General features: G+C 38.1%; 1 protein-coding gene across 9 annotated transcripts in view; it reads right to left on the reverse strand.

Annotated features, from left to right (window-relative positions):
• Positions 1-25,807, reverse strand: part of EPC1 (enhancer of polycomb homolog 1) — a 68,208-nt gene that overhangs the window by 13,823 nt on the left and 28,578 nt on the right. For 8 of the 9 annotated variants that reach the window (XM_050891061.1, XM_050891060.1, XM_050891059.1 and 5 more), the window contains 9 exons: positions 9,446-9,605; positions 6,931-7,076; positions 6,639-6,845; positions 6,145-6,293; positions 4,597-4,753; positions 3,074-3,250; positions 2,880-2,969; positions 2,646-2,794; positions 989-1,341 (listed from right to left, as the gene is read on the reverse strand). In XM_050891061.1, coding sequence (XP_050747018.1) covers positions 989-1,341; positions 2,646-2,794; positions 2,880-2,969; positions 3,074-3,250; positions 4,597-4,753; positions 6,145-6,293; positions 6,639-6,845; positions 6,931-7,076; positions 9,446-9,545 — 1,528 coding nt within the window. In that variant the 5' untranslated portion in view covers positions 9,546-9,605. The remainder of the gene's footprint in view (positions 1-988; positions 1,342-2,645; positions 2,795-2,879; positions 2,970-3,073; positions 3,251-4,596; positions 4,754-6,144; positions 6,294-6,638; positions 6,846-6,930; positions 7,077-9,445; positions 9,606-25,807) is intronic. The other variant, XM_050891062.1, reaches the window with a different exon arrangement.

The following is a 25,807-nucleotide window of genomic DNA, read 5'->3' on the forward strand; positions in this document are numbered from 1 at the left end:
GGATTAAAGTCACGTGATACCTGGGTAACACTCTTTGAGCAAATCTCCAAAACACCCCACAATTTGGGGAGTTTATTAGGTATATGCATCTCTCCCCACCCGACTCCTACATTATCCAGGTTTTCTAATTTATTTCCAAAGCCGTAATTCAAAATGGCAAGGAAAACCTGATTCTAGAGACTCCTTACAAAATGGTGGTGAACTTTTAAAGTTGTTTCTTTGTCAAAAACTACGTCACTTTATATAAGATGATGACATTTAATGTACTGACTGATCAAAATTCAAGAGTTAAGTTACATTCTAACTACATAAACACCAGTCTTCCAGTCTGAAGAACCCAATATAAAGAGAGATGCTAACCAATAGTATTCCAATTAAAAACCAATTAACACCACATCAAGTTTTCTTAGAGTCAGGTCCTCAATTCTGTAATTCAGGCTCTGTAAAATGTAATCTGCCACTTGCTGACAAGATGTAGAGGTGATTAGTCCGAGAGTTTTGCCAAGCATGAGCAGATGCATCAGTGGGGGCAGGCTGGGTATTTTTTGGATGGGAAATGGCAGTTCAAACAAGAATTCATAACATCCTAGGATTTTAAATGCAAACATTTTAACTAACCACTTCCCACCACCACACCTGTACTAGAAAAAATTTGGAATGTAATATTTATATCAACATATTTAATTTTAAAAATCCAGATCTTCAGATTCAACTTAAACCCTACACAATACTGGTTTCTAAACCTTCATATTTCTAAAATCATAATTACATACCAAGGTAGCATTCGCATAAATTTGAGATGCAGTACGCTACTGCTAGCAATAAATACAAATAAACATTCTATGTAGCAAATAAAGAGATAAAAGTGAAGATGGGCTGTTACCATCAAACTAGACCATGATGTAAAGTATGGATGACCTAACGATATTCTGGATTTTCTGAGCCAAGTTTAAAATTTCTAGAAGCAAGTTTGTCAAAATAAACATACCAAGATGTGCTGAACCACTGCTACTTTTACTTTGTATAGAGGTACTGCATGTCTGGGTCCCAGGTTGTGCTGTGCCTGTTCGATTTACACCCCTGTATAATTTCCTACAGGAGAGTTCGTCATTGTCACTGTCATGTAGGGATGGTGTCCGAGGCCTAAAATGCCGCCATCTACATGATTTGATATTGACTAGTATCTGACTGAGGTCTTTCGAGAAAGATTTGTCCGAGGTATTTGTTTCTGAGGTATTGGCAAATTGACTGATTGAAGAGTGTTGTGATGAGGAAAACATTTCCAAATCCAGCTGATGAAATGTATTATCGTAGTCCGAATGCGCTCTGTCTAGTAGTACCCTAAAAACAGGAAAACAATGCAGAATTATACAGCGGCAAGACAATACCAAGAAAGTCACCAGTTTGCCATGTGTGCTTGGGGATGACAAAGGGATAGAAGTAAAAGAAATTACACAAAACTGTTCTAGAACAAGCAACCCCCCCACCCCCCAAACAGACACAGAATGTACGACTATGTATTATTTTACATTAAGTAGTACATTTAGGTTTCTCTTCACATGTATATTCCAGCTTTTACTGTTTGAACAGCCGAGGTACATCGTCATATATATAATAAGACACTGCAACAATTTTTTTTTTTTTATTTTTTAAATCAGGCTGGAAGATAAGAGTTCCACAATGCAAAGAAAAAAAAAAAACCACCAGAGAATAAAATTGCTTAGTAACTAAAAAGCGATTCAAATGCCCTCCTAAAGTAACTTCAGTTCAAAAGCCTTACTTCCACAAATACTGAATATACCTACAACCATCTCAATGCAGCGGGGATGTCACACATTAACTTCCAAATCCCCTTGCAAATTCCCTAAGAGCCTTCAGCTCCCATTCTGATTTTGCCGATATGCCAATCTGACTTGGTAACACGTGAAGAGGTTCTAAGCATTAATCTGAAAGCCAAACCACGTTCTTACATTGGTATTAAATTAAAATTTAATACCAATGTACCATTTTCTTAAAGACATCGTATAATATTTAAGAAACAGCACTTATACACTGAACAATTTATAAATTGTTTTTGATACAAGATACTTCAGGCATTTTGCTTCTAAGCAAGTCCTTAATTCTTTGGTATTTTTGACAACGTTTGAAATTTAACAGTTATTGTCACTTGTAAGTATTCCTCCCAGAATTCTCCTCTACAACTGGCAAATCACCAAATACAGTCCAAATTCAGAAAAGCATTTTCTGAAAAACGTGATTTTTGCTATTTTTAAATACTACTATTTGAAGACAACTATGCAAATCATTTAAATACAAACCATCAGTCACAACTGAAAAACATACATGTATTTTCACCTCAGAACTTGGGAGTGCCAGCAATAAAACATTCTAGAAACATTTAAGAACAGTATTAAACTGGCTTCCACTACTACAAAATAAAAATGGAGACATCAATCATCTAAGGAAATCAAATGGAATTATCTAAAAAGTCAATCCCTCTGATGCCTCCATTTTTGAGTTTTGTTTTTTTTTTTTAAACTTTGTTCTTTTAAAAGATGTCTTACTGATTGTTTTTTTTGTTTGTTTGGTTTTGGTTTATTGGTTTTTAGTCTTTTTAAAACCAGCAACAATTATGTAGCACTTACCTTCCACCACGGCCAACCCGTCTTCGTGCAAACCCAATACACCTCTGGGGTACAGTGAGGGTGGTTAAGCAGTATCTGTAACGCACATCTCCTAATCTTCCCTCTTTAGGGCTACTCCATGGCCAGTTGCCAGGCTGGTCTAAATGAGGCTTAAAATAATTTTAAACAATTAAACACAAGACATTTTCCCACAACAATGCTCTGGTTTATGATACATAAGGAAATTCTACTTACAGCATAGTACTGACAGCCTGCTTTCCTACGGAAGGCAAAAGGACCGTCAGGATCATTTTCTTCCTCAGCCTCCGAAGAACCAGACAAAACCTTTAAAGAGGGGATGGGGGGTGTATGAAGAAAGATACTAGTAAATTCGTTAGTTTTACTTCTATTCGTTCCCCAAGAGCAGCATAGAACTCTAGAGCTCCTACCTGGGAGAGAGGTTCTTCATCCGAGCTAGGAAAATCATACTGATTCAAATCTTTAGCATTAAAGACTGGCAGTGCAGCAGGACTTGTCTGTTGAGGAGTAGCAGCAGCAGACGAAGGTAAGACTTTTGGCTTCTTTTCATACTTTCTTTTGGGTCTAATAACATCAGGTTTATCTTGCTGCAAGAAAAAAAGCAGCATAAAGTTACACACACACAAGCAAACTAGATTAAAACAGGAGTTTTAGAAAACTCCTATGTAAGCAAGCGAAAAAGTGAACTCATCTCTCCACCATCTTGATCGCAAAACAAGCAGTCATTTAATGAATATCTGTATTTCATTTCCAGTAATTGAAACGTGTAACAGACAATGTGGAATCAAGCACTGTTTGCTCAATCCATGCCAGATAAAACACTAGCGGTTAAGATAACCGTACTACTTTGGAGAATTAGACTAAAATATATACAACGATCTCCATGAGGCACCATTTTTATTTTCTAACGTTTTAAATTAATAGGCATTTACGCAGTGTTAGAGAATTACTAAGTACCAAACAACGCTTTAAAGGCAAAAAATAGAAGTTAGACTTCTCAAAGATATCTAGACTCTCAGAGAATCCTCTAAAAATTAAACACATTTCCCCATAGTATGCAAATTCAAGTTTAAGTGCATTTCTCAAGTATCTAAGAAACAGATTTCTCTCATGCTGCGAGACACTGCATCGACTCAACATCACTAATGGGTAAGTACACTCCAGCAATCTCAACTACAACGCTCTGTATCCATGGAAGTATTCACTGATTCAAGCCACCTTGTCAGATTCAGAACAGCCTTTGGACATTCTTCAGTTATAAGAAGTCTTTGTGTAGAATTCAAATTATACCTCAGCATTTCTCCTGTGTTACCTGACCTATTTAATATGCTCAGTTGTTGGCACTGTAGCTATGCTTTGTATGACAAAATTAAAGCCTGCAGGAAAAAAAGTGCTGGTCAGCTTTCTAAATCAAATAAGAGTATTTGATACTTTTCTTAAATACAAAACCAGACAAATATATACAGCATGCTGGGAATATCAGTGGATCATATTTAGAAAAAACAAAACAAAAAAAACCCCTCCAGATTAAAATAACTACATGAATTTAGAACAAGATATGGGTTTTACCTCATTAGTGCTACCTTTGTCCAATATCTAGGTAATAAATATAGTTTTGTTCAGGATATCCTAACTTTATGGACAGTATTAGAGAAAAAAGTTCACATCCCCGAGAATAAGAATACAACTGCATGTGTCCTTTTGTCTATAGTTCGTCTAGACTTCCTTTATTTCTGTCTTGAGGAAAGGCAGTAGTCTACATGTTATCATCATAACTCCAACAGAACAAAGCATTTTATTCCAATTGCAGCTTTGCTAGTCTACTTCCAGTTTCAAAAAGCTTCCCCCCCCCCCCCCCCCATCCTAAGGGGATATGCTGTATCTTGCATACATAACAGCGTGAACTAGCAACTCGGTTACTGACATTACTCACTTTAACTTTAAATTCTTTCAGTTCCATAGCTTCTTGGTGTTTAAAAGGACTGCTGTTAGTCACAGGAATGATGGGAATAGCATAGGTAGGTTTAATTGGCTGCCGTTGTGCTATGACCTCAGACATGATCTCTCCACTGTAGTCACCCAAATTATACCTGAAAACAGAATTTATTTTTTTTTTTAATTTGTTGGAACATTTACAATGTATGTCTGGTACAAAATTGCACAACACAGAGAAACACAGACTAATACTTGCAAGTTGGAGTAAAGGGACACCCAGGATGACAGTAAGAAGTACAGAAAGTATTGTTCCAGAACAGGGGACTAATAACATGGAAACTTCATTGTGATGACTAATGCTGACAAATAAATAAAAGGATAAATACCCTGTAAAGCCTGTAAAACATCTCCAAAAGATAATAATGTAAAGGAAAGAAGCAGAAACTAGAAGGAAAGAACAGGAAAGTGTTTCCCTCCCCCCTTCACCTGGGGACAGGTAACATTTAAAAAGATACGTTTATTACCCAAAAGGTTTTAAACAGTGAGGCAGAGTGCCTTACTCATCAATCCTCCCTCTTCTGTGCTATGGAATAGCTTCACAACAAGCAGATCCATGAAACATATTACATTTCAAGTCCTGTGGAAAGTGCTGAGTTGAAGTGCAGTTTTCCATTCTGAGGGAGGCATTAAAGTCTTTCCTCAGCTCATTTTCTTGAAAAAGCTACTGGAAAATCTTCGAGATTACTCCCCTCCCTATTTCTGCTGAAAATGGTCAGTACTTGAAAAAAGTGCCCCTGGTAGAGACATTCAACTTGTCTCCCTAAGAAGCCAGACTAAAAAGTTAGTTTTAGAGCTTTAATATACTGACTCAAAACTTTTGTTTTCAAACATGGATGCTTAAGCTAGAGAAGTCTATTCAGATTTTAAGTATCAACCTAAAGAACAACTCCACATTGCAAATGTGATTCTCAGTTGATTGGGAAAGTGACAGTTGACACAGCACAGCATTTGGTTTTCAGCACAGCTGACAAACAAGATGTCAGAAGAAGCGCTAGTTGGAGATGACTCACAGAACAACATTTTATACTGTGTGAAATGCTTGTTTTCCTCAACTGGGTATTAGATCAAGCTTTGCTAAAAAAAAACCAGCACTAATGAAGAAAAAGAATGGTAATGATTGGAAATGGCCTTAAAATTAGCTCGGATTTCCTTAATCTACGTATTTAACACAAATTTCCAAACGAATTTACCTGAAACTATGATCTCTCTTCCTGTATAATATACAGGATATATACATACATTTGAATACATGTACACATGTAATAAAACAATGTAGATTAGTGTGACAGGTCACTTTCCCATAACAAGTAACTTCCTAACATTTTATTTTGCTCTCCACAGGCATATATGAAAATATGCTATCCTGTAAACGTGAGAAGGTCTAAATACTTACTTTAAAAATCTCTCACTGTTTTAAGTATTTGCAGGAATCAAAATACAACGTAGTTTCCAAAGCTTTCTGCAGCAAATTTTCAACAAACATTACCTCTTTTCCATAATTTCCAGTGTTAAATGCAGCAACTCTCTCTTGCTTTTTTCCCTCCTCTTTATCATCTCCAGGATGGTTACTGCACGACTCAGATCTCGACGCAGCTTAAGCATCTTCTCATAAGATGCCTCATCGTTTTTTCGATTCTGTAGATACATAGTGTATGTTTCCCCACATCATTTAAATTAAATAATCTGAATTAAAGTTCTAAATATTTATGTATATATACAAAAATAATTACATGCTAAAACAGAGAAAGCCTACAGCACCGTAAGTAGGCTTAGCAGTAGATTTAGTGAAAAAATAATGAACACAAACTTTCATTCAATAGCTGTTTCTTTTATGTTTTTACCCTTGCAAATTGAAACAAAAGAACACCCCAACTTTTATTGTTTCATACTACACAGCAGAATTGTTTCTTCATATAAGCTACTTTTTGAGAAGGGGAGAAGGAAGAGAAAGAAAGCAGGAGGAGGTACTGATCTACTTACTTTTCGTGTCTGCATCTTTTCTGTTCGTCTTCTAAAAGCAACATAAGGGTCGTTTGTGCTGGAACCATCTCGCTTCTCTTGTTTCACTGCTGGGATAAGAGAGGGACCTCGACAGTTTTTCCTCTTTTTAATCCAGTACTCATACACTTCTCTGATCAATTCATCATCTTCCTTCAGCAACAGCTTGGCCTCTTGCAGGCTGACTGGCTAAATGTAAAACCCAGCATGTCACTTTCATATAGCAATATATAGAATGCATATTTCAAATTCTTTATTCAAAGTACCGTTGTACCTGCTGACCGCTGCCCTTTTCTAGTCTGTCTATCATCTCCTCAAATTGCAAAGGAGAGATGTCCATTCTTTTCTTCAACTTATTCACAAAGATCTCATCTTCTGAATCCAAGTCATAATCCGGTTGCTCAGCATCCAAACTAAAAGCTAAATGATAGAGTGAAAGTTAAAGTTAGTTTCACTACAGAAATGTTTTGCTCTAATAGCAGTTTCTGGAGTACACACCAGATTCTTCCAAAGACAAAACCAAAATTATTTGTTTGAATGTTGTAGTAACGCTACTTCTAAGTTATATCTAGTTTTTTCTTGAAAAAAATTACACCACTAAAAGTCAGGAATAAAAGCTGATGTCTATTTGACTGTGCTTTTGTTAACCAATGAAAGCTTACTAGTGGTCAAACCAGCCAGCAGATTCCTACCTTTTAGTAAGAAATTTTTAGATCGGTCAAAATTTTCAATGGTGTCCAGTATTCTGCAGTTTTATGTATCATATTATCAACAGTTAAGACTTCAGCCCAAACACACTTCAAAGGTACTTCTACAAAAGTCTGTGCAGACTGTATTACAATGACCTTATACCTATTCTCATCAATGATTTTTGTGATGTAGATGCGTCAGACTAAACTGGCCCAGCACGGTCTACCCTATGTAGCAAGGAATCTTCAAACACAAGTAATGTTTTGCAGAACACAAACAACTGTTCTGTTTTCCATAATATCCTACAAAAATGCAGCAATCTGCATTCAAAACAAGATCTCCCTAGTTCTCATGCCTCATTCAAGTTGTTTTAGTTAAGAGACACAAATTTCTTCCCAAGTGCACATTTGGAAACACATTGTGAAAAGCATCACTTGCTTTTAATAAATAAATAGGTAGAATACAATGCAGCTGAAAATCACCATTTTGGCTGTTAGACCGCTAGATAAGGAAAAGAAGAATGAAAAAGTGTAACCTTAATACCAGCATGGAAGACTGCTAGTATAAGTCTCTTCATTTGCTTAGGAGCAGAGCAACATGCTCTAATCTACCTGATCTTCCACCTGATCTAGTGGAAGTTGTCCCTGCTCATTGCAGGGGGGGCTGGACTAGATGACCTTTAAAGGTCCCTTCCAACCCAAACTATTCTATGATTCTAATACTTTAAGCCATCACTGAAGCTCGGACTAATACAGAAGTCTAACTTTTAACCAAAGTTAGTTAGGCATGAGATCTGTTTACATAGCACAGATACTACTTTTTAAATTCTACTAATTACACCATGCAACAGAATTCTGCAACAGATTATATTTTTTATAATGTTTTCAAAAGTTATCTGAAGTAATGTGGTGCTCACATCAAGGGTCACATCCATACAGAACAGCTGCTATCTTCCAACAAAAACAAAATCCCAACACATTTGCAAGTCATTGGTGATATCAAAACCCACCTACTTTTAGATGCAGAATACTTCCATCCAGGCATAGGCAAATACTACTACTACTGCCGTTTCTGCTTGGCTTCCCAATCCACTCTACTGTCATTTTATCCTGGTTAAGCTTCAGGGGACAGGTACTCTGTTTCTTAACTACGTATTATATATTCTCCTCTTCAAGTAGATTTGTGTCTGTCCTTGCTAACGAACCTGAATTCCCCTGCAAGCTGTAGCTACTGAGCGTTATAGAGAGCAGAAACAGGCCTTTGAGATTGCTAAGTTTAAAGTATCAACATATAGACATAGACTCAAGAAGGACACCCATCTATTTCTTGATCAAGAACTAAATATACCTCTTCAGTAAGAAGTATGTATTCCTTTACGTGTTGGAAAAAATTAATTCTCAGAAGTCAGTCTTGATGCGAGCTCAACAGACATTTATCTCTCGAACTACTAGCAAAATAAAGTTCTCTGTGTAGACTTCTGTCCTGGTTTCGCCTGGGATAGAGTTAAATTTTCTTCTTAGTAGCTGGTATAGTGCTGTGTTTTGGATTTAGTGTGAGAATAGCGTTGATAACACACTGATGTTTTAGTTGTTGCTAAGTAGCGCTTATCTTAAGGATTTTTCAGTTTCCCATGCTCTTGCCAGCAAGCAGGTGTGCAAGAAGCTGGGAGGGAGCACAGCCGGGACAGCTGACCCAAACTAGCCAAAGGGATATTCCATACCATGGAACACCATGCCCAGTATATAAACAGGGGGGAGTTGGCCGGGGGGCGGGGTGGAAATCACTGCTTGGGCATCGGTCAGCAGGTGGTGAGCAACTGCATTGTGCATCACTTGTCTTTTCTTGGGTTTTATTTCTTTTTTTTGTTATATTCCTTTTCATTACAATTATTATTATATTGTTATTCCTAGTTAGTAGTGTCTTTTATTTTACTTTAGTTATTAAACTGTTCTTATCTCAACCCACGAGTTTTACTTCCCCCCCCCCTCCTCCCCACCCCACTGGGAGGGGGGAGTTGGAAGCAGCTGTGTGGTAACCCAGCTTAGTTGCTGGCTGGGGTTAAACTACAACAGCTTCAATGAATGAGTTACTTTACTTACGCTGTATGTGAATCAGCTGCTTTGGCATTTTAAATTCTCCAGGATATATAGATTCATAGTATGCAATATTACTTTCAGCTTCTGGAACCGGTATAACCATGTTATCCCTCTTCTCTCCATATACTTGTTGTGCTGAGATAGCCCGCTGGAGATGATGTTCCTATAAACAAAAAAGTCAAGATGAAAATCTGAGAAAATACTTTCAGAGCTCAGACCTAAGAAATCGATATCACACCCTTGACTCAAAATGTACTTCATAAACTGGAAGGTTTTTCCAGTAGGTGGAGCTCTCCCTCTTACACAAACACACTAAGTTTAGTAACTGAAATGTTGTGTACGTCAAGTTGCATGTTCTTGGCACACCAAGCTACATAAATCCATCTTTACATATTTCTGGAGAGACACTTAAGATTGATTAGACATACAGATTATAACAAGTAGCTGCAGACAGGTATTCACTCTGGTATTACTCCATATCTCCTACAACCATTTATTGCCAGTGATGTCAGAAAACCAGAAAGGAGGCCTGCCATCATCTATTAAAAAGAGAAGCAACTATTTTTACCCAGACAGAGAATGATTCCTAAAGACATTCTCGTTTATTGCAATGCTTTCCATTATCCTCCTTTCCCCCCTCCTAATCTGTCAAATAAAGTTTATTATTAAACTATAAACCATGAGGGTGAGAATAATTCACTTTTAGAAATATGCAACTGTTTTTCAAGCTTAAAAGTACATTACATTTATATCTGTTACTACAGCCCAAGTAACAGATTAGCAACATTACAAATTCTAGTAATTTTCTAATGCTACTATGCAAATGCATTCCATTCTTCCTGTGGTGCTGTCAAGACAGTAAGTAGTATCAGCAGAGTTCATACAGAGTTACCAACAAAAACCCACACAGCAAGATGTGTGCACGTATATAAATGGTTTATGGACAATGTAACACAGTATTTTTTTCCCTAGGACCAAAACTGGTTTCTTCAGTTTCTATACTATTCCTTCCTAGGTGCTCAGTAAACCAGTGATGCATCAGTTGTGCCAACACAGCTATCAGTGAGATGCCATAAACCAAATTATTGAAATACTCGAAACAGGAACTGCAGCAAAAGGGTGGCAGGGATAATCTGTTTTAATATTGAAGTAAAAACATCTCAGTGTTCATCCGTATGATCTTATTACATATTTGTCTGACTTCAATTTACTCCCTCTTCAGTACAATAATGGTAATTAACACCTTCTGTCTAAACTTTAAAAAAAAAAAAATCAAGAAAATTATAAAATAGGCTTTATTGTAAACTGCAGAGTTAGTGCAGCCTCAAACTAAAACCTGTTCCAAGGTGTAATTCTGCTGCTAGGACCCACAGGATTTTAGCCTATCTTTACCTTCAAACAAGCTGCAGAGATTTTTTTCACATCTATCTCCTGTTAAAAAGTTTCTTCATGAAAAGAGACTAATTGTGAGAATAAGACGTATCATACAGTCATGAGTAAAACTCACTGGACTGATTTTGATCCTCTAGCATTTTTTAAGTGCAGACACATGTGTCACCTAGGAGGTGTGGCAGTTAAATTCTTTCTTAGCTATGGTACAAAGTAATTTTTCTACCTTTTAGTGAAGCACTGCTGCCAGACACCTTGAATTTGTGTAAACACTAATAATTCTTCAGGATTTTGTCCCAACAGCTACAACTGTTGCAGAACAAGGAATTAAGCTTTATTTCCATATAGTACAGTAGGATTCTATGTCAAAAACATAGTAATAGCCAATGGTTTTTGAATAACAGCAAAGGCTTACTGTTTTTATAATCATATGAAGAATTCCTGGTGCATTTATCCCAACTTGTGTTTTTAAACACAAAAAACCACTTTGTTTCAGGGAAGTAAAGGGGGTTAGACACTAAATTAAGATTTCAGTTTCTCTGATATGGAAATGGGCACTGCTAGTTAGTATCAGTAATCTATACTAATTTCCTAACAGACTTCAGTAACAATTAAAGAAATCTTAATAATATTCTTGAAACAGAAGCACAAATCATAGTTTTGCCTGACTTTCATACCAATTACAAAAATACTCAGTACTTCAGCAGTGTTAGTAGACCCACATATTATGAAAGCAACTGGATAAAAGTTCCTCCACTGAAACAGGTAAATTAATCTGCTGTTCATATCTGTTTCAATTCATCACAAGAGACACTCCACTAAATAAAAGACAATAAGCAGACAAGGCAACCTCCCCTTTACATCCCCATGCACCAAGTTCTCACTTATTTCAACAGAAATCAGCAACAGCGACTTTGCCCCCAACTTCAGCATCTCAGCTGGTGGCTCAGCACATCTCTCTCTCCTGACAATACATATAATCAGGTGTGATTGATAACTCTGGAAGCACTCATTTTTAACATGAAAGCATGTTAAATATCTACAGTTAACTAACCTACTACAGCTTACAGCTTCTATTCTGCAGTCATTCTCCACTGCGATTGCACAGCTGATTACTCCCACCCAAATGCAACACCTCATTCATCTGAAACCATAGCTTTCAATTTAAAAATGCAATGGTTTCCTCAGTTTGTCAGAATGATTTTGAACTCCAAATCCTAATCAAACATGCTCACTGCCCTTCCTGTTATCTTGATTTAATATGTAGATGCTGTAGTCCAAGTCACTCCTGAAAACACCAACAGGCATTTAAAGACAGACTTCTTCAGAAATTTACCAAATCTTTTCACTTTCACTGTTCATCCATTTCCAGATATAGTTTTCCAATTGGATGTATTTCCACTATACAACAGTTTCTATAATACTGTTTCCATTCATTGCATAACAGAGCAGTATCAAAAAGCCTTTTTTAAAAGTCAAGATGCAACTATCCACTAGGTCCTTTGCCCTGCCACAGGAAGAAGTTAGACTGGATTAACCAGGGTTTGTTCTTGAAAAACTCGTATTAGTTGTTCACAAAGACATCAGTATCTTCCAGATGATTACTGGGGCCAAACAATTTACATTATCCATATTCCTCCAGGAACTGCTGTTAAGATAGCTTGTTTGTAACCCTCTAGTTCCAACCTTTTCAACAGGCTGTTAAGGGGTTTTGGTTTGGGATTTTCTGTTTCAGTTTTTTTGTGGGTTTTATGTTTGGTTTTTTGGTTGGTTGGTTGTCGTTGTTTTTTTAAGAAGCATGGTTGCAGTGCCTTTTCCCCTTCTCCTCTGGAACATCATCTGCCCCTCAGAAGCTCTCAAATAGCTGTGAAATTATTTCAGACTGTTTCTTTAAATTCCTAGCATGAATTTTAGGTAGGTTAGACAAGCTCAAAGGCTGTAATTTGTCATGTTAGAAGGAAACTCATCTAACAGTTAGCTACCACAAGGTGCAGTCTTGTGCCCCTTGCTGTCATTCTCCATATTACCACTGCCTTATGCCAGACAACTGATGATGACAGCTTGGGGAACCAAACCCACAGAAAGCCATCTCTCTCCTGTTATTTCCCCTCTAAACAATTAGAAACAATTAGTCTTCTGACAAATCAGCTCCCTGAACTGCTGGGCAGGCGTGGGGGGATGCAGCGGGGAAGGGAGGAAGAGAGAAAGATGATTCCCTTTGGTAGCAGCTAGCCATTAAACTGACTTAGCTGCACCACTAAATTAAAAAATGTCTTTTTAGAATGAATACCTATGGCAAAAAAAAAAAGATTAAGACTCATGAAAAGCTATAGCAGATAAACATTTCAACCATCTCAGTATCAAGTACAATAAAGAAGGTTTCCTGTTACTACAAATATTTACAGAGCATTCTTTTCTTATTCTGCACATTCATTGCTAGACAGATCTCACCTTGTTCCTCCTTTCAAGGTGAACCTTTCACATAAATATTAACTGTTCACATACTATTTGTTCCTATTCATCAGTTTCCACTTTCAGTGCATTCAGATTTCTGTGTTAAGGTATCCTTCTCATTGAAACTATATTGGAATAGCTGCAGTTGTCTTACAAAAACCTCAGTCTGAACTACTGAGGAACACAGGAGCCTTAGCAGTTTCTTCCCTCTCTCAACTTGCTTCTCCTGGATCTTTCACACATACCCTGTTTCACAACACATACTTACTGAAGGTAGTTTATTCTCACTGAAACTGCCTTCCACTTTTACATTTAACTGTTTTCAACCTATTAGTTAGGCTTATATCCAGAAAGGCTTCCCTCTTCAGCTGCTTTCTCTGCCTGACATAAACAGCTATCAAATACAACCAGGAGTTGGTTGTGTTGTGATGCTAATTTGATCCAGTACTTTCAGAACAACGGTATTGTTCCTCAAACTTCATTCCCTCTACCTTGTACTAATGCTCATCCAAATTTGTGTTTAAAGCTAACCAGAGTTCAGCCAAAACCTAAAAATCTGCTTGCTCTTCCCCTCCCCCCAGTTAACTTTCGATCAGGTTAGCTTCCTACACTGGCTCATCACGTGGTCAGACAATCCCAGAGTCAAAGGGATGCAGTAGGAGCACTCAACCCAGAGATAGAGGGTGTCTGAGGAAAAGAGCAGCTTCATCGCTTTTTGCAACACCCAGCCAGTAACATGAAACTGCACCTTATTCATCCCACTATATTCCTGTTCAGAAAAGTATTTGGACAGTTAAAATTCCAACACTTATCAGATTACCCTGCTAGTTGTTTAAACAAACAAAAGCTCGACAACCACTTTCCTCCTTTAAAATTTTCCTCTAATTAGACAGTCTACAGGAAAAGCCCACCAAAACAGCAACGCTTCTTCCAACTACCCTGAATGTAACAAGGCATGATGTACTTAAGATATTTCCTAAGCAAAATTATATATCGACACCACTCTTTATTCTGTAGTCTTCCTTTCTATTAATTTTAAGATATCAAGTTTGTCCCTTGTATCCACTCATATTGTATCAGTACTGCCATGCCTGTTCCAAAACATCAAAGAGTGAAAAGATGATCTAAAGCAAGTTGGCAGCATCACAGGCACCAGGGAAAGCAGGAACACAGCAGAGCAGCTCTCACTGCACCCTGAAGGAATTGAAACTTTTGTTCAGTTCCGCTTTGGGGGGCAACAGGACCTCTCTCAAATGATAATGCAAGGACACGGGTGTAATTCTTCAAAACAAGTTTAGTACTTGCGTACTCGTTGCATTTCTAGCACACTACGTTAAAAAAAGCTGAATTACAGTAATTAGAACACAAAAGAAAGGATACTATAATTGTGGTTTAACCTGACTACAAGTAGGCACTCTTGCCTGCAAGCAGAAACAAGCAGAAGCATAGCAACTGAAAGCAAGCAGTATTTGCCTTCTTTCACATTTTGGTAATACTTGGTAAGTTTTTGGCAACATGACTGTTGGATTGCAAGTTAGTTACAGGTTCTCAAAGAAAACTGGCACTGACAGAGCACAAAGATTTCTTTGACGAAATATTTACTCTGCAGCACACCTTGGAGACTATATTCAAAGTAAGATAACCACAACACAAGGCATTAAAAGATTAAGTGACATAACTCCGTCATAACAGTTGAACAAAGGGACAGAATGTATATTATCGTTTTAGAGAGTCAATTGAAAAAAAACATTACTGCAGTAGCAATGAGTGCATCATCTTAAGACTGAAAGAAACAATCCACTGTTTTGTAATTTGACTGCATGTTTCTTCAAATAATTTCTCCAAATTTCTCCAAATTATTCCAGAGCGCCTAAAAGAAATAATCATTTAAGGCACATTTGCTTATGGAAATGACCAAAACGGCCAACTCTGAAGTCCAGTGCGTAGAGCAGAGCAGAACGTCTCCAAATTCTCAAAGGAATTTGGAGAATTCCTTAGGAATTCTCCCTAAGGAAGGGAGTGGTTTCTTTGTTGCAGGAAGCAAAAGATGCGGTAGTGGAGGAAGCCACACACAGCAAGCGGAAAGAGTTTTTAAAAATATTGACACTTAGAAAAAGGACATAGGAATGAGTTCAAGTCTGTCCACATCACAATCACACCTTCGCCTCTGAAATACAAAAACTATACAAAAGGACACTACAGTGGATTCTGTCATTACTGGGAACCACGTCAAACCACTGCCTATCTACTGGTCTCCGTGGACCTGCTAATTTACATCAGCATGACTGGGGAGAATCCTCTCACATCCATCCCTTGCCTGACAGAAGGGCTTTCCAAAGTCACCATCTCACAGCTCACACTATAATGTTTAAGGTACAAGAACTAAAAAGGATACCAGTTTCAACAGGTAGTTGTCAAGAAACATTAGGTTCACAACAGTTACACTAAAACAGATCACAGTTGAGACAGAATCAATGACATACAAGTATACAAACTCACAGACCTGTCTTTTTTATACACATTTTACCTTCTAGCAAATTGTCATCCAAAACTCTTTTAGAAAAAAAAACCCTAAACATACAAGAAGAATCCAACAAAATTGCAGCTCATCTTAAACACAAACACATTACTCTATAATTAAGATGAAATAAGAAAACATTAGGAACTGGAAAAATCAGAAGTTGTAATTATGTCATCCAGAGGCGATGACCTGGTGCAAGAGCAACCTGATTCCAGGCTGTAAGGTAAATATTTTTGGCTGCTAAATTCACAAGGACAATATTGTTCCTACACCTAAGGCTCTCACATCAGCAATGTTTACTGGTGGAAGCATAGTGGAGGAGAACACAGCGAAGTTCCTAGGAGACCCAGCTGCACACCAAGACCATTCAGACTAACTCATCCCATAAACATATGGTAGGGACTACTTTTGTGACCTACTGCATGCAAATCACTCCCCAACCTCCCCCTTTCCTTGGCTCAGTGAGCTATGGAATACGTATCCTGTCTCTCAGCCGTATGAGGATCTCAGTAATCCGCATGATCAGGGAAGATGGCCTCTTTCGGAAGAGTGATGGTCAATCTACTCCAAACGAAATTTGTCCACAGATTCAATCCAATAAATCTGTGCACAAAGGAGACAGAAAGGGATAAAACAACCAAACTGACTCATTCTCTTCACTTTCTCCTCCTGTTACCAGATCTTAGTTGTCCTGCAACTTACTAATCAAACATAATATCCAAGATTAGGAGGATCATGGAGAGTGATCTCAGAGAATTACATGCAAAAAAAATAAAGATTTTCTTTTTTTTATGCCACCCCTTATTCCTCACTCCCATTATTCCTTTTCTGCTCCTAGAACCAGTTCAGGTATCAGAAATATGCTTCTGTGGGACCCTCTGGGGGGCTAGTTATCTGCCACTGCAGGAGAAAGGGCTCACCCAGGGACAGGCAAGCACCAGCAATGCTGCAAGCAAAGGTACAGAATGCACAGCCAGAACATAGCAGCCATCTTAGATCAATGTAAACTGCTCAGAAATACTCCGGATTTCCTTTGCGTTTTTCTTATCTTTAGGGCAGCAAGTGGCTCTAGTGGCTTCTAGTACGGCTGAAAGCAAAAATGCTCAGTTCTGCCTGAACAACAGGCTTCACAGCTTATTACAGAAGCACTTATTACAGAAACATATCACACACTTTTACTATGTCACATGCATATCTAGTCACACATAACTACATGCAAAACAGCAAAGACATTCTGACAAGTTTGTTACAGCATCTGTTTCCAAACAACTGCTAGTGAAGAGCTCCAAACCTGACTGAAGTCATACTGATGAGGGCAATCTGATCCTGCCTTGCAGAGCACAGAAGTCTTCAACAGGTATTCTGGCGCAAGATCAGTCCCTGAGTTACACTGATCCTTGACTCTTGAGACAGCAAAGCCCAACTACTGAATACTAGCTTATAGATCTGACCTTTGATAATGGCAAGGCAACAGTTACATTGGTAAGCACACATGCAGCTTCTACCCTCTTGACCTGAAGTACATGAATATCATATAATGTGTTAGCAATAGTTTAAATTTGGTCACAGCAAGCACACATGATCAAAACAGGACAGAAGCAGCAGGTCAACAAAGCAGCATTATGTCATTCCTTGCCCTCCCCCTGTGATGGGTCTTGAGGAAGATAGTAGATCATTTCCCGCCTCTCTCTCCCCTGCGCCCCCCCCAGTCTGACCCACAAGCAATTGTAAGCCATCTTTCTATTATGACTACTAGTATATATGGACTCAGGGTAAACACCTTCTGACATCAATTTAAGCTGCCTGAAGATTCACCCAAACCACATGGCTGTAGATCTTCCCTTCTGAAGCTGCCGAGATCTCTCAATGCCCTGAATCATTCTATGCAGTAGAGAAATAGTTTTCTTCTTATAGCAGAGCCTAAAACTGTCCCTTCATATTCCAAACATGGAGAAAAACTATGGAGATGACTTCTGTTAATCAACTGATGTCAGTCTCATGAGTAGTCAATTAAGAAGGATTTCACTGTAATTACTACAATAATTAGATCTCTGCTACAAATGCCAACTTAAAATAGCTGCATAGGATTAAATAGCAATTGCTCAGTGAAAGTGTGATCTAAATTACTTTTAAAAATATGTGGTTTTGTAATTAACAGACTAACAAGAAACCTTGCTAATTCTTAGTCTTTTTATCTGGAACACCAGTTAGAAATTAGGTCACCCACACCATCCTGAGCATCGTAGTCAACTGCTTTTCCCATGTTCCAATCAGACACTTCTAAGAGTATGCAAGGAGTCTGCCCTTTGCTTGGAAAAAAAAAAATCTTGCTTCCATATTCATGGACTTCCAGCAGCAAATTACTTACAACTTCTGGGAAATTTTCACCTGCTATGCTTGTTCAGCAAATGGTGGTAGGGAGGCAGAGGACACACAGGGCATTTGACCCAGAAGTCTAACAACATTAGTACTAGAGATCACGACAACGCTAGAAGAAATGGAGAGTGATTTGCTGTCCTGTTACCAGAAGACTGAAATTACTTTCATATTTTAAATTACTGTGGAAAGCAGACAGGCAGAGATGAAGAAATGAATGAGACTGGCTCAAGACATGCTAGAGAGGATAACATACACAACCTAGGAACCCTGGGAATCATGAAAACTCTAGTATTTAACACATATATTAATTACACAGTATAGTTCACAAACGGAATTTAACACCTCCATCTTCCCAGCACAGGTCCTGTTCAGACTACCTAAAAAGACTGAAGTGACTCAGCTGCTTGCCACATCGCCACTGCGCTACATGCATTCAGAACCACAGGACTCAGTATCAGTTTGAAATATTTTGTTTAGGAATTGCTAACAGCTCAATACTAGCAGAATGAGCTATCCCATCTCCTCAGCATTGGTAAAGGCCATAAAAATTCCCCATCTTTTCCTCTGTAATCACTTTGGCTCTCATGGAACTCCTTAGCCTATGCAGCTCTGTAACCCATAGAGGGGAGGGAGTTATTCTTAGGCGAGTCTTCTGCTGTGAGCTAAACCAGTTCACAGACAGGTAATTTAAAGACCATGGCAAGCTCTAGGAAAACAGTGGAATTGCCTCTTTTCAATACCAACACAGTTAAACCAGTTCAGCCCATCTCACATGACTTTCCCGCACAGCCACATTTCACAAGATTCCAGACTTAACTGCAAATCTGTCAAAGTCCCCCTTCCTTACCACAGCCCGCTGTGCCAGCTGTATCATTGTAACTTGTGAGACTGCAACGCATCAAAACTATTTCAGTAATCTATATTAAACAATATAGTTTAATAACTAAATTCCCCCTAAATAAAGCATTCTAAAGAACACATTAAGACGCTTTTAACATATTAAAATAGCCCAGGGCATGACCTCCACGCTGAAATCAGACTGTAACACAAAATGAACTAAGATTTGATACAGTTTACAAGAATACAGCTTTCAGGATACAGTCTACAACGGAATGAAAACAGCCCTTAGAATGCAGTCTTTCCTTATCAGAGGTTTCAGCTATAAAGTCATTTAGGAGTGCCTGAATAAATCTTTATACCAAAATTATTTTCCCCTTGTATGGGGAAAATGAAGTGGAACATCAAGATCCTTGCATCAGTTGACTTATAATAAAATTCTATCAAGTTGCCACGTTAAAAGATAGATGCAGCAATATCTTGCTGCTTGCTTAAACATTACTGTGCATCAGCAACACTGCATAACAACTCAATTTTGGATGGCAAAAGCTGTACACTTGGATTGCAGCATTTTTCTTAGTTACAGTGACTTGATACTACTGTTAACAGTACTGAGCACTGATAAAAAAAGCAGTGTCATTTGAACAACGAGTAACATGTTAGCCCAACTTCACAGCAAACAAGTTTCTATTCTGTTTCACTACTCTTCTGAACAATACTAATATGCAGATGCACACAGGGTTGTGTGTTCCAACAGAGACAGGGTGCCTCTACTATTCAAGTTACATATCATAGTAGAATACCATACACAGCACTGGGTGAAGTTAAAGGTAAATTATAAATCTACATTTAGATAGGTAACAGGACTTAAGAAGAAGTCAACTGAGTTGGGTGAAATTTTACACTACATTTCTCTCAAAGTTTTCTACCTCAACTATGGAAAAAAATAAATCTACTATTCCTTCCATAGGAGTTGTTCCTCAGACCAGGTTTTCAAGTGATCCTCATTAAATCAACCTCTTTTCCTTTGCAGTTAAGGCATATCTCAATCTCAATCCATTAATCAACTTGGCAGCAGTACAGAATCAAGACAGGTAAGGCAGAGAAAAACACCAGGCAAGGGAATACAGCCGTAACATACAGTCTGAGGAGCGCCTCTATCTCCCCAGTATTAGTCTACTGAAGGCTTAAAAACATTCCCTTCCACAGGCCAGACTCCACAAACTGCAGAGATCAACGGCTTCCAGATCTACGTATGCTCAAAGATTCTGCAGAAAAAACAAGTCTAATTAAGAACAGGATTTGGTTTCTTTTGTTAAAAAGCATTAAAAGCACATCTCGAAAACAGTATCTAGAGCTACTGTTTCCCCCCACCCAGAATTTGCAGTAAGACTCTAAAACTTAACATTACCTGGAGCCTGAAGGTCAGATCTCTAAACACCAAATTGTGCAACTACCCAAGGACTTTAAACAAACAAATGCCCAAACTGGTTGACTGGGCTAACCTAAATGCTAGGCATTACTAGTAACCAAACTCTTCAAAGAATGCAGAAACATTTTTGGAAACTAACTGCAAGACAAGTGTGCATTTTATCAGAGTGCCACTTTGCCTAACACCATCTCAAAAAGGAGCCCATAGGCATCCCTACTGAGGACAGTAAGGACAGCACAAAAAAAATCCAGCCATACTTCCACAGCTGTTCTCTCCCTGAGCCACAGGATATCAGAAGCTGGGAGTGCAACCTGCATTTATTTTAGTCTTTTAGTAGTCTGATAATTTTTTCTTCTATGAACTTTAGTCCAGTGTGCACTATGCAACTCTAATGTTAATACAGAGGCTCGAGAGACACCCGACATATGCAACTTTGTTTCTGGTTGGGGGAAAAAGGCAACTGAACAACAACAAAAAAAGATAAATCAGTGAGTGAACCATAGGGTTTACACAGGGTCTATCACACAGAAAACTACAACAACTGTACCCTCCCATAAGGTTGCTTCATTTACAACATTCTTGTCAGGCTTAGCTACCTCTTCTGTAAAGTACAGTTTCATTATCTCAAGCAGTCATTCACATTTAACTAGTAATAGAACTTGATTTTTATACTGAACATTACACAGTAGTCAAGTTATGTGGGGAGAGCAAAACATCAAAACTGTTATCAAGAAAACCAAGCATCAACATTTGTGGAAGTTTGTTCATTCATGAGTTAAAGCTCAGCAGCTCATGTCAGACAACCAAAAAGAAGTTTGCCGTAACGACCTAAACAATCTAAGCACCTTTTAAGAAGTCACATGTGCATTCCATATAAAAAGCTCGTATACAACAGTTCAGTTAAAAAATCCAAAGTAAAGAAGCTTCCAGAGCATCACCTTAAACTATCAAGCTTATTTCTGATTTCAAAAATAAACAAACAAAAACACCCTTATAGCATTATCCATTTCAGTGTTACAGGTAAGAATAAGTCTGTAGAAAAAGCACATGGTGAATCATAGTACTGACTAAAAGCTAGTCTGTTAAGCAAGCACACTTTTGTAGACTCCACAGTATCTGCATTTTAAGTACTTTATTCCTCTGTATAACACACAATGGAAACAAACTGTCATATAGCGATGAGCAGAAACGTGAGATGCACAAATATGCACAGGCTAGCAAAGAGCGTACCTAACCTTGCTCTTGAATAACTGTCACATTGTCAATGGTATCAGAGTTCCCATCTCATATTCCTCCAAATTACAACTTTTGTTACAAGAAAAAACCCAATACATTGCAGTTTGTAATTCTTACTAAGAGAAGAGGCTTTTTCATGTACCAAGACAGCAAGGTATCAAGAGAGCTGCTAAGACATTTGAGAAAACCAAGGTAACCCCCCCCAAAAGTACAAATGCTAGAAGAGACATACACAAGAGTTATACTGCATAAGGCATCTAGTAAAGAAGAAATCTACTTAGCAATTACCATAGAACTAAGTTTTGTCAAAATGTGTTTATGAAACACAAGTAAAACCTACCAATACTTTTCAACTAAACTGTCTCAGCTTCTGTATTCAGAACACACAACAGATCAGAATTTCAGGTCTGACACTACAAAGGTGAGAAAGTGCTTCTTCAATAGTGACAGTGACAGGTGCAATACTGAATAACTTAAAATAGATTTTCCAAAGATTACACCACTGTGATAATCTTATCTATGCATTTCCTGCTGCAGACATCAGTCTTCAGTTTGGAAATCTACAGATTTAGACACTTTTCTTGGCTTAGAACGAACATTGCTACATTTGAATGCACAAAGCAGCTACCTAGAGCAGAGACCTGTATTAGGGTGAGAGGCTCAGACTAAATACCAATTTAAAAGTTTCCTGATCAGTAAAAATGTGTTTTGAATGACAAAGTGCTACATGCACTATGAGTCAGCCATCAAATCATTATTTTTTATAGGTCAGCTATTCTTGGTGTCTTGTAATCTCCACATTTATTTAGATTGCCTTTAATAACACAAGACAGACTAACATTTCAAATTGATGACCTTTTACGTGCAATTATGATCAAATTTGTTTTTAAGGATGGTATAAACATTGAACAACTAAGACAGGTAAAAGACAATAAAGCCATATGGAGGAGGGGAGGAAAGAAGGAAGAACAGAGGTGAATGGGAAACGTTTACTATAAGGACAAGCATTTCCTTAATGCTTGTTAAGCTCAATGCATTATAGCTGTCATTGTTATTCTCTCTGTGCACACAGTGAGAGTTAAGTGTCTGACTGGGACAAAACAGGACTACTGAATGCGATTTACAAGCAGACAGTGTCAATTAGTTCAGGCCACACTGTCAATTTTAGCCCAGCCAAGTTTTTTTTGTTTTGTTCCCCCCTCCCCCTGCCCCCAATGAAGTCGTATTTTAATACCTTTCACTTACCCAGCATTCAAGTCAGCTTATGACCTTCATCGATTTAAGACAACAACAAAAAAACCCAACACAAAACCCCCTCAACTTTCCATCATTCCCTAGGTCTTTACTCTTTATATCTATTGCATTAGTAAAAGCCTCTACCCACAACACAAATTAAGTACACCTGATCTCTCAAGGAACAGATACATGTTATTTCCTCCACCTCTCATAGGCAGAACAGTTGAACACCATCATGATGGTCACAACACAGAGCTGCCTCCTTCTCCACCACATGTGCAGCTGCAAACTGTTACTGATTCTTAATGGCCAATTACTGGCTACACAGGAATAAGGTTACAGTGGTCTGAATAGCCACGATTTAATGCGCCTATATAATATATATAAACATACTGAAGTGTAACAGACATTGTAGACACTGCTTAGTGCCCTTCCCAAATACTAAGCCCAAGAATATAGCCCACGTATCAGCAGAGAAACCCATTTACAGGACTTCACAAAACATCCTATTATGCTAAACATCCTACCTCTCCCTCTCACCACCTAGTGCTATGTAAACTACCAGAGGTTGTAAGTGAGATTTTGTTCTTTGCATGAATCCATCATATCCCTTCTGTGCAAGGGCTATTTTAGCTATATTGCCATTAGCGAGTGTATTTATAAAAGACTATTTAGCACATCATATCTTGAAAAACATCAACTTGACACTGCACACATTCTTAGAGAACAAAATTCAGAGCAGCCTAATATGTTATGCTTTTAAATTACCAATTAGTCTCAGATTCATACCCCTTACCACATTAAATGGTTTGATCATTCTATATGACTCCTGCATTTTTTCCCCATGCTGAAAACAAAGGACCAAACAGTAACTGATCAATAGAAAGCAAAATCAACATTATAATGCCAGGTGAGAAAAACTAGGGATAAACATAAAATGTGTTGTTAACAAATTCTAACAGAGATGACAAAGTACTCACCACAGTTTGCCATCACAAAGAAGTCTCTATGGTACCTAGGACCACAGTAAGCCCCAATGTTGTGGGGGTAGGCTGTTTCCCTTAGGTTTATCAACACAATATCACTGAAAAACGGAAAGAAAAGTCTTCAAGACTAATAGTCCAGAGCTTTTTATAATAAGACCTTGAAGATACCTAAAAGGTTTTTCAAATCTCTTTCTTTTGCATCTTTGGGTATTTCTCACAGCACACTTGTTCTGATAACTACTTGAAGTTCTCAAATACACGGTATTGTATGGCTTTTTCCTTAAGTAGGTTTTATTCCTTTCCCAATTGCTACGTTAAAGGGAACTACCCTATGAAGCACTGTTAGCTATCCACAAGACAATGCACTCCTACTTCCTCCATCTGTTCAGTATTATGACAAAGATTTGACCAAGTAAAGTCAGTTCAGTAAGTGTAAGCCAAAGTAAGATGATGTTCTCTCCATCCCTGGAAATAATACTGCTGCCAAAAGCTGGCTTAGGACCTCAAATTCCAATTCCACCTGTGCAGACAGTGCCGTCTGCTAAAGTGGTGGTCTGACTTCCTTCAAATCCTCAGCAATAAATACTAACATTCTCAGGCAATGTGAATGCATAATTCATATTTAACAAGTGTGAAAGAGCAAAGTATTGAAACAATCCAGAGAGTACACTTCTCAACTAGCATTTAGCTCTGACCATCTGAAGAGAAATTACACCGCAGCCTAACACATACATGCACACCCACTCTCCCTGTTAACGGTGGGAATAAACCACGAAAACAAGACAAACATCCAGTATAAACATAGAAGTGAACCGTACATACACTCCTGACCACAGTGCAAAACAGTCTGGGATAAGAGACTGTCTCCAACAAATTTACTGCTACATCTTCCCCTTCTCTATTAACTAAAAAAGTGCTTCTTATCCAGAGTTCTCTTGAGCACAGGTCAAGTAAGAGGTCAAACTTACATTGCCAAGAAACAGGACAACGATATTCATGAGAAGACTAACACTGGAAAACACTCAAATTATTTTTTTCCAGAAAATTATACCAGGGAAATTACAATTTAATACAAGCCAAAATAAGATGTCAGATACCTCGTTTCTTTATTTTTTCAAATTACAGTTAAGTCAACCACTGGATACAACATTTAAAAATAATCAGGTTGCTAAATCATGCACAGGGACCTCCTTTACCTGCTGAAATGAATCAATAATGAACAAATTGAGGGCTTGGTTTTACAGGTTTGATTTTTTGATAGGCTCTCATTTACCAACAGGAATATCCATTAATGTTTCTCCTATTGCTTCCAGATGCTTCGGAACCTCATACTATCCTGCCATACAATGATGGAACTGTTATCTTCTGACTGGACTAGTCACGCAACATACCCATGACATCACCACTTACAAAATTATAGCTAGTAGATAGTTGCGGTACACTTTCCTCAGTAACATAAGCTTATTAGGAGCATATCAAAGCTTCTCTTCCCTCACCAGCTTCTCCAGATTTTATCAATGCTAAGGTTTTGTCTTTATTTCTAGGACATTCTGTAGCCCACACTCCAACTACCTAAAAGCCAGCTAAAGCTCCCAAAGACAACATTTAACAGCTACCATCTACCAGCTCAAGGTCATTCTACAGTAAAAATACAGATGCTATGGAAAACCAGGCCAGACTTAAGGGTTAATGCATAAACTGCAACAACTTCCTCCAACAAAGCCCTGAAGATCATCAAAAAAAACCTCACCGCTTTCTGTTCCAGCCTGACACACACCAACTTTGTTTCCAATATTTAGCTACCATTAAGCAAATTTCTAAACATCTTCTCAAGACAAGACACTTCAGAGGAAATACCTCTCCTTCAGAGGAAGGCTGAGAGAACGAACATGCAA

The sequence above is a fragment of the Gymnogyps californianus genome, chromosome 2 (genome assembly GCF_018139145.2).
Source record: "Gymnogyps californianus isolate 813 chromosome 2, ASM1813914v2, whole genome shotgun sequence".
Classification (NCBI taxonomy): domain Eukaryota; kingdom Metazoa; phylum Chordata; class Aves; order Accipitriformes; family Cathartidae; genus Gymnogyps; species Gymnogyps californianus.